This window comes from Zeugodacus cucurbitae, chromosome 3 (assembly GCF_028554725.1).
Source record: "Zeugodacus cucurbitae isolate PBARC_wt_2022May chromosome 3, idZeuCucr1.2, whole genome shotgun sequence".
In the NCBI taxonomy this organism is placed as follows: domain Eukaryota; kingdom Metazoa; phylum Arthropoda; class Insecta; order Diptera; family Tephritidae; genus Zeugodacus; species Zeugodacus cucurbitae.
The window spans coordinates 42747005-42760005 of NC_071668.1; the positions used below are offsets into that span (position 1 = coordinate 42747005).

Below are 13001 nucleotides of genomic sequence, written 5' to 3' on the forward strand. Positions count from 1 at the left end.
CAGAAACACTAAATTTCACATAAGAAATGGCAGATGGAAGCTGCGCTCAGATTTTTTTACAAAATTGAAAATGGGCGTGGCATCGCCCACTTATGGGTCAAAAACCATATCTCAGGAACTACTCGACCGATTTCAATGAAACTCGGTTTGTAATAGTTTCCTTACATCCCAATGATATGTTCTGAATATAGGCCAAATCGGTTTACAACCACGCCTACTTCCTATATACCAGAACTTTGAAGACGATCTGAATCGTTTACTTTACAATATATAAAGTAAGCACTAGTGAAGATATCGGTGCAGAACTTTGCACAAATACTTCGTTTGTAGTGTGGCAGCCCCATTCTAAAAGTCGCCGAAATCGGACAATAGATTTTCAAGGCCCCATATATCGAACATGAGGACCTCGGTGCTTCTAACCTAATATTATGGTTTCCAACTTTCAATGGACTTTATATAATATATATGACGAATATGTGGGTCAAATTGTGTATCATATAATATTAATAGAGTTAAATAAATTGCGAGAGTATAAAATGTTCGGTTACACCCGAACTTAGCCCTTCCTTACTTGTTTTTATATATGTGTGTACATATATATTATTATTTCGCAGTGGTAATTTATGGATCCATTTCACGCATTTTTGCCTCCAACAATAATATATGCTACACTTATCTTTATTTAATAATTACATTCACTTATTTTTGCTAAGAGCGGGCGTTATCTTTTATCTTTTCTTAGAATTGAATATTTAAAATCAACTTACTTGCAGTGTCGGCCGACGTGCTATTGACACACGTTTGCTCTCTCCACGCAGTAGTGACGTTGTATAGTCGGCATCAATTTTGTTGCTATCTTTCTTAAAATTTTTTTTATTTGTTGAAATACAATGAGATGGGCATATACAAAATAGTATTCGCAGCATACAACAAACGAATCCTAGTCCTGAAAGAAATATAATTTTCCTTTTGAGTATTGATTTACTACAATGGAAAAAGTGTATAATTATAACGACGTTTTTCTTCACCTTCATCTAAAAAGTTTTGCGTTTTGTTTCTCTATAGCCTACCTTAATTTAAGGGAATAAATCAGCGGAATTATAAAGTACGTAAAAATTGTATATGTATGCTATTGCGACAGTATAAAAATATATATGTAGTTACCTATTAACGATGGTCCAATGAGTCTCAGTTCTACTGTTTTAAATCCTTTTTCACCCGTGCCGACAAATGCTATGACTAAACCCAAAGCTATTGTCCCAAGGCCCACGTATAGAAATGCATTGGCAAATGTGCTAGGTCCTCGTAATACACCCAAGAGATCTTCGTCATCAGAAGAGCCGCCTAATGATGCATCTTGAACCTGTGAAATCAAATTTTTTATTTGTATTGTTACTATTATCATCATTTCTTTTCCCTGAAAATAAATATATTTACATATACAGCTCATAATGCTGCCCAACTTGCAAGAATAGAAATATAGATCGGAAAATTTTATGTAATTCGGGTAAACTACAAATTTTCATCTGACGGTGAAACATTCACTAGATCTTCTTGGTGCCTTTTGTTAATAATTGATGTATAATACTTCATTGACTTCTTACTTTCAGCTTGTTTAAGTAATATTATACCATAACACCACACACCTGGATACCATTTATTGTAAAAGAAGTTGAATTTAAACCACTTAACCTTACTTATCATAAAGTTATTGTTTTTTTAGAAGTTGCTAAGTCGTTTAAATTTTTACATCCCCCTTTTATTTAATATACTGAATTTCTTTCTTTCAAAATTTCTTTGTAATCGGTTTTATTTAAAACATTATTTTATGCTTTTACTTTGGTTGGTATAGTTGGTTAGTATGGCTATTTTCGTCACCGGCTTGTGGCTGCAATTGAGCGTCTCTTCGTTATACATACATAAATGCTCAATAAAGCCTTCTACCCAGCTAGAGGCCACACACAAATACAATTTGAATAAATTATTTATTCACCTATCATTTATACGCTTGGCTGGCTCCAATTTATTACATCTTCTAACTATTATATATCTCGAAAAACTGAACTACGCACATTGGTTTATCCGTGGCTGAAATTCAAAAATGGCATGTTGTCTGATTTGAATGAAAATTTCACAGTTTGTTACCAACTATCTATACATTATTTTCCCAAAATATTAGGATTATATCTGCGTTAGATTTTTGTCCAGAACTGCCCAAAGTTGGTGAATGTGGAGAACATCAAAATTAGCAAAAAATTTACTCAAAAGTCAAATCATTGATACAATAAAACAACTATTGAAATTCAACTTTATTATTATTTTTCATTTATAATATGTATCAAAGAAAAAATTTGCATCAAAATCCATTGAAAAAAATAATGCATAAAAAATTTTGTGGAACAACATAATTTGGACGTCAAAATTTCAATGTTCTTCAAATTCAAAGAGGTGCATCTTTTTAGCGCTGTCTACCGCTGTCGACATACACATACCGAATTAAAGCCTGAAGTCTCAGCTAAACGATAAAAAAAAATTCAGCTGCCCCAAACTGCCCCCCTTGAAAAAAACAATGAGATACTCTAAAATGGCGAGTTACCGCCCAAAAGTATGCAATATATAGCGTACTTTTTAAACATTTGCCTTTGAATGCAATTGTTTTTGGCACTGATTTTTTAACATTTTGTTGATATTTTTACCGTAATATTAAATATTGTTCAACAACAATATTGATCAAATTACATTAATTTGCGAAGCGTGAAAGTGATTAGAGGTCAAGTGATATCAAGTGCTGCAATGGAAAGTTTTAAAATTTCTTATTTAAGAATATGTGAACTTTTAATGGATACCGATAGTGATATTGACATGGTTGTTGAAACTATTGCGACTAATAATAGAAACATGACTCAAGTGAATGTTGCGAAATTTGAAACATTTAAAAAAAAAAATTTCGTGGCAAAATTTAAAGAGAGATGGCAAAGAGCAAGACGTACGAGAACAAGATTTCTTGAAATGAATGAACAGTGGCTTACAAGTGATTATGTAGTGGAAGTTACTAACGAGACAGAAGCACCGAGCTGTTCTAGCATGGTTAAACGCGGACGAAAACAGTAAGCCACGAACAAAGAGAACAAAACAGCATGAATTTTATGAAAACACCTCGGAAGAAATGGTTTTGTATGCCGCAAAAAAACATGGTAGCGCAGATATGAATAAGGCTTTCACTCCAGAAAAGGCCCTGGCGTTGATTCTCGATGCTTCATTATCTAAGCACCGATATGAGGTTTTGCGCAGCTCCGCTAAGGAAGTTGGTAGTGATATTTGCCAAAAATCAGTGCTGTAAGTCAAAAATTGAGTTACACCTTATATGGGAGGTGGGCGTAAAAGTGGGCGGATATTATTGAAATTTAACACCAACATATATAATGTCATAAAAATGCTATGTACCAAATCTCAGTGCTGTAGGTCAAAAATTAAGTTTCACCTTATATGGGAGGTGGGCGTAAAATAGGGGGCGTGATTTTGATTTTTTAATTTTTTTCTTGATTGGAATCCAAAACAATGATGTACCAAATATCATTGTCCTGCGACAACTCCTTATATTTTTAGTCGCAGTATGCACTAGCAGAAACCTATGTGCTACGCGTGCACATTTCTTTTGTGCTATTCTGCAAAAAGCTATATTCATATATATATTAAAGAGCTTTCTTTCAAACAGAAAATCTTCACGTGGCCACAGATTTCTTGATAGTTCTTGGTGATATAGTAATTTAAAAAACTTTATATTAAAGATAAATCTCCACATCTGGCAACTCTACCCCGAAACTATAATAATAACAGCTGAGGGTGAAGTTGTGTGAAGCATAACTGCATCTAAGTTTTCCAAGCCAAATTTTTATAAGCTGAGTTGAGTCAAGCATGGGTAACTGGAGCATAACTCTTGCCTTGAACTCTTGAACAAAAACTATTTTCCATAGGTCTCTTAACATTCCCGCCCTATTTCATGTCACAGAAATATGATGACAATCCGAGATGAGAAAACACTTAACCGTTCAAGAAAAATGTTCTCCTCAAGATCTTTGGAGCCGCCTCCGTGAGCAATGAGTATCAGCGGAAGTAAAGGCGCCCACACATGCGATGGAAGCACCAAGTGACTTTTTCTCTTATTAGCACGTGTTCATTCAGTAAACGTTCTCCGCAGAGTGTAATTGTAAAGATCGTTTGCGATAAAAAGCTATACAAAAGTGGTTATACAAAAAGTGTTCAAAACTATAAAAATAATTGTTATACTCTCGCAACAAAAGTTGCTAAGACAGTATTACAGTTTTGTTCACATAACGGTTGTTGGGAAGTCATTTAAGGAGTTAGATATAGGGTTATATGTATCAAAATGATCTGGATGACGAGACGAGTTGAAATCGGGATGTCTGTCTGTCCGTCCGTCCATCCGTCCGCCTGTCCGTGCAACGGATAACTTGAGTAAAAATTAAGATATCTTAACGAAACTTGGAACACGTATTCCTGAGGAGGTTGCTTTCGAATATGGGCAAAATCGGATCATTGCCACGCCCACAAAATGGCGAAAACCAGAAACCTATAAAGTGTCATAACTAAGCCATAAATAAAGTTATAAAATTTGGAATAAAGGATCGCACTAGGAAGAAGCATATTTGGATGTAATTTTTATCTCTCAGATAATTCAATGTAATTCAGAGGAAATTGTTTTCTTCTAATAGTGTGTCTTTGTTCCAAAAATTATTAAAATCGGGTCATAACATCTCCTAATTATAGGTTTTTTAAAAATACGGTGGGCTTTATTCCGCATATATGTATTGGTTAATATGTGAGATATCTTAGAAAAATTAAGTGAGCGTATATTGGATATAGTGTACTTTGCTGGTGAAAATTAATGAAATCGGTTCAGGAATTACCTCAGCCCTCATATACTATATATGCTGATTTTCGTTATTGTATTAAACTTTATGCCGAATTTATGGGTAATTTTGTGTGTTATGTAAATAAGATTTCTTTAATAAATTGCGAGAGTATAAAATGTATGGTTTCACCCGAACTTAGCTTTTTCTTACTTGTTTCATTTCAAAATCAAGTGAACTATATAGATAAATAAAGATAAGAGAGTTATTTAAAAACATCAATCATGATAAAAGTGTTTAATTTATTAATAATCATTTAGTTGTTGTCTATAGGTAACGTTCTGTATATAATGAACCAGGTTACAGAGGACTTTGAGATTTATATCACTTCATATTTGAGTTAAGACTAATATATATCTGTCTTAAAAAAAATTAGAACCGCCAATGTTAATTCGGGCATGAGAGGGTTAATACGAATTTAATTTTATTAAAAGCCTCTCAGACTCGATAACAATTAGCTTTTCCGCTTCATGTATTTTAAAAGACAGACCTCCAAAACGACGTCAGACGTTTTGTTAACTTGGCGTAATTTGTGAAGAATCGTCGATAGTAGCCTGACAAACCAGGAAAATATTTCAAGTATTTCAATGTTTATCTTGAACTTTGTTCATTAGGTTTTATGCCTGTTTGAGATATTATAAAACTTAAGAATTCGACTTCTTCCTCTCACGACACTGTTATAACTTTGACTTTGACTTTAACTTTGAAGTTGTAGATAATTTTGTCTATTATTGGAACATTACTAATAATGTCAGCCTTGAAATCCAACGCAGAATCACTCGTGGACTGAGTAGGCAATTGAAAAGTAAAGTCCCATACTGTACAAGTCGTTCATTATTTCTGTCCTGCTTTATGGTACAGAAGAGGGACAATCGCATAAGGGGGGTCTACGCCAGTAAAGAAGAGGAATCTTGAATTATGTAAGTAGTAGTGATCGAAACTTGTATTGGAGTTAGTCAGGGTACACGTCCATTACCAGCTAAAAAATATATATACTGTTAATGTTAGTGTGAGGTGCGTTTTTATTGGGTGTTTGTAAAAGGTAACACGAAGTTGCCGTATTTGGCGACGTAACGGCACACAATTTCCAATTATTTGCGATTCGTTACACAAAAATTAAATGGTGCTTAAAGCCCTATTCTTTATACAGCATTGCTAAAAATAAAAATATAGATTACAACAACTTACTCGATTGCGTTTCACCCAGCGGCGATGACAGGCAGCCTGTTGCTGCGCTTCTTGGACGCTGCAACGCCGCCCTCGCTCCAGCCATGCAGCACGACCTCGTGTACACTGATAAATTCCATATGCAAGAAGAGGCGATTGCGACCAAGCAAAAATAGACAGTAATAAAAGACAAGTGTTATAGATGATTCGGTTAAAGGACAATTATCATGCAATAAGCATTCATATAACAGATGTGTATGTGAATACGTATATGAATGCATAGATATAATCACATAGGCTGGTTTCGTAAACACAACATGCAAAGCATTTTTAAAGCAGATGCAGATGCCATGCAAAATTCTTTTTTTGGAAGAAACTTCCACTTTTTATTACTTCAAATAAAAATATATTAGAATAACAATCAAATTTTAATAATAAATTTTTAAATTAACATATTTTAATAATAATATATTAATATTCATCACCGGGGCCCCAATTTTGATAACTATTTCTTTTTTTCTATATTATTTATTTCATTTGTTTCTTTTTACTGCAATGCATATAAAATAAAACTCATGTACAATTTGACAATTCATGCGCATGAAATAGGGCTGTTATGCATTTATGAATTCAATACATCGCCTAAAATAATGCAATAGCGTTTACGAATATTGTGCATTGCATGTATGCATTGTATATTGCGTTTACGAAAGCAGCCATAATTACATGAACAAATGCAAATGAATATACATATGTATATTTCAATTTAATAAGAGAATAGTGAATTAAATAAATTATTTACAATTAAAATATATTTGCATATATTACATATATGTACGTGTTCATTGGTGGAAAACATATGTATGTATATATTTTACAGTTATTTCATGTTTAAAGTGTATGAGGTTAGGGGTATAGGGGCTATAATTTTATTTAATATTATTACACTCATTTAGCATGTGTTAGAAAAAATTTAAATTGAAAAAGAAAAACACATTTAAAATTAAATAACATTGTTATGTTTGAAAGTTCTTCTTTTATTAAAGTTTGGCATTTACATAAGTACAGTGAACACATATGTATGTATGTTTGATGAGAAAATATCGCTTGGTATGAGTCTAAAAAATAAGCAATATGCTTATACGTATTGTATGTATTAGAGCTCTCGGTATTCGACTAACCGAATTAACCGGATTGAGCATTATTCGAATAATAATATTCGGTTTGCAGTATTCGTATAGTCGTAAGTTGTCGACTATTCGATTAGCCGCTCATTTCCGACTATTCGGTTGAACATTAGTTGTCGACTATTCGATTCATTCGTTTCATTAAATTTCAATGTTTATTGAAAAATGTGAAACTCATGAAAAATGCGCGCAATCGACATTTTCACAAATAAAAACAAACAAAAATCAAAGACTGCTTGGATTTCAAACAATTTTCATTTATACAGATGCTCGCAACAGAGCAACTATTCCAATAGTCGCAATGTTACGACTATTCGAATAGTATTAATCGGTTAATATTCATACGAACGGTCACAAATCGGATATTCGAATTATCGGTTTTCGGGTTATTCGAATAATTTTGAGAGCCCTAATATGTATATTAAAAAAAAATCAAATGATATCCTAATGAAAGTATTGATGTATTTGTAAATTTGTAATTTTTTGTATGATACTTCGATTACATATCAAGGACAGTACGAAAATTTGACAAACTAATTACTGTTAAATATAAAAGAACTACAAGCTTTATAAACTGATATATTCTTCATATATTCATGCGATATGTTGGATGAAGCAGAAAGGTCAATAATTGCAAATTATATGGAAAAATATTTATTCATATAATTATATATATATATATAATATGATTATATATATAATTATAAGTATATAACCACTTTTTGAAAATAATTGCTTCAATAAGCCTAAAACAAGTATAGAGGTTTTTCAATGTGTTTAAATAAGGCTAATAAACATTTATTGATTCTGAAATGAAAATGGGGCATAATTCGTTCTAGTATTAAAAATAATAAATTTTTGTGCTTCTACCCCCAATATTTATATTTGTTGTAATTAGTTAATATTATTATGTAATTATATAGCACTAATATTTTTTCAGCAATAATTATTCTACTTCTGCCGTGACACTTTAACAAAAAAAATAATTGGTTAATTAGAAATTAATTGATATTTATTTAGCAATATTATCTATACTACTATTATAAAGAGTAAAGATTTGTATGTATGTTTGTAATGAATAAACTCAAAAACTACTGTGCCGAGCTACATTCACCCCGAGTAACATAGGCTATATTTTTTGCGAGAATCTCAACTTTCTGGCTAGTTCCCAAGTGAGGGTATCATAAAAACTCCGTAATGGAAAATTTTAATCTGAAACTGAAAATCGTCTTGCAAGTCATTTTCTTCGCATCGCAATCGCTTGCCAGAGAGTCGAATAAAGAGTGCTCGCAGCTGCTGGCTGGACAAAATTTCAAAACCCCCTAAGTACGCGATTGAGAGCCGAGTACGGTGTGCAGCGGCTTGAAGAACAAAATATTATAAATATACAAGCTCCCACTAGAGCGTCGAACTCTGAGCGTTCCCAACGGCTTCATAATCTGAGAGAAAGTCATCGGACACCAAAGACTAAAGGTCGTAATCAAGTTTTTAACTCATTGCAAATAAAATATAATTTCATGTTCGAATTTTCTTCATTTTACTTTTTTTTAAATTAACCCATGCAAGATACGGGAAAGTACATTTATATTTAAATATGTATGTAAAAACTTATAACTTTTGAAATGTTTGTTTAAATCCGTGCGAAGCCGGAGCGGTCTGCTAGTTTAAATATACAACACAACTTCAACAGTTGCTATATTTTTCAGAGATCTCTTGACTAGCATTTTACGTTTTGTCAATTATACATGTTACGCGGAATGTATAACAGAATGTAAGAAAATAATCAGAATTTTCTTTTTCAATATTTGTTTATTTATTGAATCTGCTCTTTGGAGCCTAACAATAAGTTATAAAATCTTAATTCTAATTAAAACGAGACAAGCTCAACCAAGTGATTGAGTTGTTTTGGTGAAACGTTGCTCATCAGTGTGCTGGCATATCTCTTCTTTTTAGACGTGATTGATTGCAAGAATGTACTAAAGCGTTAGCCAATGGGTTTGGGTGACCTCGGAGTTTGGATAAATATTTGTGTCTGCTGTTCTCTACTTCTTTCTTTACCATGAGAATACCAAGATCTTTATGGATATTTTCATTACGCATGTACCATGGTGAGCACGTGATTGTTCTAAGCATTTTTGATCGAAATCTCTGAATTATATCGATATTGGTAGCACAGGTCGTACCCCACAGTTGAATGCCGTACATCCAAATCGGTTTTATTATCGCGTTATATAACAGAACTTTGTTGTCTAGGCTAAGTTTTGATTTTTTGTTTAGCCAATTTAAATTTGCAGCTCTTATCTTCATGCAGGTTATTTTGCTCGATATGTGTTTTCTCCACGTGAGCCTTCTATCTAAGTGAATAACAAGATATGTTACTTCAGTCGCTTGCGGTACTAAAATATTGTTCATTTTAACTGCCGGGCACGTTTTTGGTCTTAGGGAAAATGTAACATGCTTGCACTTCTGTTCATTTACATTTATACGCCAGTTGGCTAGCCATTCTTTGACAAAAATCAAATGATCTTCTAATACTCTTGATGCTATAATTGGGCATTTGTTTCGGCTCACTAAAGCTGTGTCATCCGCAAAAGTTGATGTCAAAACATTACTAGCTGTTGGAAGGTCTGCTGTATATATTATGTATAGAGTTGGCCCTAAAACACTGCCCTGCGGTACACCAGCTCTTATTGGTCGTTCTTCAGATATGAAGTCTCCTACTTTAACAGTAAACTTTCTATTTTTTAAATAAGACTCCAAGATTTTATGCATTTCGAGTGGTAAGCTTTTTTTAATCTTATATAAAAGCCCGTCATGCCACACTTTATCGAACGCCTGAGCCACATCTAGAAATATAGCAGAACAGTACTCTCTATACTCGAACGCCCTTCTGATTTCGTTAGTAATTCTATTTACTTGTTCTACAGTGCCATGTTTTGCACGAAAACCGAATTGGTGCGTTGGTATTACATTATTTTCATGAAGGAAAGGCGACATCTTTGATAGTAACACTTTTTCAAATATTTTAGAAAGACAGGGTAGAAGACTGATTGGTCTGTATGAGGACGGCTGTGTCAAGTGTTTACCTGGTTTCTCTATCATGATGATCTGCGACTTTTTCCATGAAATTGGGTAGTACCCGAAACAGAAAATAGCGTTAAAAAGCAAGGAGAGCACTGTTAAATCAATATTTGGTAACTCAATTAGCATTTTTGGAGTAATTTTATCGTGTCCTGCCGACTTTTTTGGATTCAGCTCTTTTATGATTTTAATAATTTCAGAAGATGACGTTTGAATAGACCCAAGCGACTCGTTAGCGCTATTGGAGATGATTGGCAGCTTAAAGCTGTTCTTTGGGCAATTCGGTTGAAATACCTTTTCTAGGTGATTTACAAAACAATTTGCCTTATCCTCGTCGCTTCGTGCCCAGTTTCCACCCAAGCCTCTTATAGGCAAGTTGGAGTCGACTGGAGGCTTCATTGACTTTTGGGCTTTCCAAAGAGAATTTCGTTTGTTTGAGTTTGGACTCAGTTTCTTTATATAATTGTGAGTGTGGTATTCTTCCTCACGTTTAAGGGCTGTTTTTAGAAGCTGAGTAGAAGGGGAGCGATTTAACTGCCATTCACGTCTAGCTCGCCTTTTTTCATTTACAAGCTTTTCTATTTCATTATTAGTGATTTTTCTTCGGCTAATTGGTTTATTATTTCTGTTTGGTGTTGCTATGGCAGCTGCATTTGATTATACATCATTAAATTCTCTTATGCTTTCATCAATATCTCTTTCTGTATCTATTTTTAAATCAATATTAATGTGGCTACTCACATATTTTTATATTTTAACCAGTTCGTTTTGTGAGATGTTAGACCCACTTTTGGCTCAACGAATATGGGTTGTTCACACAACTTTATTAGTACAGGTGAATGGTCAGAAGATAAGTCTGTACATGTATCAACTGTCACAAGCGATCTATCTATATTTTTGGTTACAGCGAAATCAGAAAATTGACAATTGAGTATATACGAATATATATTTGCGAAATTCCTCATATATGGTATCTACAATGTTGCAGCGTTCGTTTTCCGCACAATTGTAAACACATAAATCTTTCCGCCGGTTTCACGAAATTTTTTCGCAAAAATTCCTCTTTTATTTTAAAAAAATTCCTCTCTTTTATTTGTCAAAAGAAATTTTTAACAAATAAGGAAGGTTAAGTTCGGGTGCAACCGAACATTTTATACTCTCGCAATTCATTGATATAGTTTTATTAAGATAACACACAATTTGATCCATATATATTGTACATAAAGCCCAATAGAATAACGAAAATCAATATATACATATAGGATATAATGGCTGAGGTAATACCTGAACCAATTTCACTCATTTTCACCACCAAGGTACACTACAGATGGAATACAAAATTGACTCGCCCATTTTTCATATGTTTTATCAGGGTGTCAATAAAATAGTATGTAGCGAATTTGATTGAAATCGGTGGATTAGTTTCTGAGATATGGTTTTTGACCCATAAGTAGGCGACGTCACGCCCATTTTCTATTTTGTAAAAAAAATCTGAGTGCAGCTTCTTTCTGCCATTTCTCCTGTACAATTTAGAGATTCCAAAGTTTTTCGTTAGTGAGTTAACTCACTTTTAGTAATGTTCAACATAACCTTAGTATGGGAGGTGTTCGTGGTTATTATCCAATTGCAAGTATTTTCATGGTGTGTGATGGGGTACCTAAGGGAAACGACTGCAGAAAGGGTGATTAATATAGCTTAATTGGTTTGTGAGATATATACAAAAAACTTATTTGAGGGCGGGGCCACGCTCACTTCCCCAAAAAATTACATCCAAATATGCCACTTCCTAGTGTGATCCTTTGTACCAAATTTTAGTTTTATAACTTTATTTATGGCTTAGTTATGACACTTTATAGGTTTTCGGTATTCGCCATTTTGTGGGCGCGGCAGTGGACTGATTTTGACAACCAACCTCCTCAGGGTGCCTAGGAATATGTGTAACAAATTTCATTAAGATATCTAAATTTTTACTCAAGTTATCGCTTGCACGGACAGACATCCGGATTTCAACTTTGCTCGTCATCCTGATCATTTTGATATACATATGTATATCAACAACTGTTTTATTTCTGGGTGACACAAACAACCGTTGTGTGAATAAAACTCTTTAGCAACTTTGTTGTGAGGGTATAAAATTCATATCTAGAGTAATCCATTATGTTGCTAACACACTTGTTGGCTCGACCAGGGTTATTTTTTTAAAGCACGGCCTAAGGCTGCCAATGCAGAAAGAAGTTCTACGCGAAAAAATTCAGACATCCCTGGAAAGATTTTTTATATACATACATACTTGATGCAGAAGAAAGTTCTACGACAAAGAACTATGATATGCAAATAAATAAAACACAGTCCTACAAAATCCTTTACATATAGTTTCTAAGATGTGGCAGCGCTCGGTTTCCACATAATTGTGAACACAGTGATATTTAAAATAAGTAAGTTTTGCTTAAAAACCTTAAATAAATGTAAAATTTAAATTAAATTGAATGTTAATAGTGTAATTTTAATTTATGTGAAGTGAATAGTAGCACCTGTTGGCAAGAGTGATTCTGCGTTGGATTTCCAGGCTGAAATTGTTATTGCTGTTAATGCTGGTTCCCAGATAGACGAAATTATCTACAACTTGAAAATTATG

At 33.5% G+C, this 13001-nt stretch overlaps 1 protein-coding gene across 6 annotated transcripts in view; it reads right to left on the minus strand.

Moving 5' to 3' along the window:
- LOC105219738 (uncharacterized) overlaps positions 1-13001 on the minus strand; it is a 127175-nt gene that overhangs the window by 1986 nt on the left and 112188 nt on the right. For all 6 annotated transcript variants that reach the window (XM_054226260.1, XM_054226258.1, XM_054226259.1 and 3 more), the window contains 3 exons: positions 6120-6224; positions 1165-1363; positions 768-946 (listed from right to left, as the gene is read on the minus strand). In XM_054226260.1, the coding sequence (XP_054082235.1) occupies positions 768-946; positions 1165-1363; positions 6120-6224 (483 nt within the window). The remainder of the gene's footprint in view (positions 1-767; positions 947-1164; positions 1364-6119; positions 6225-13001) is intronic.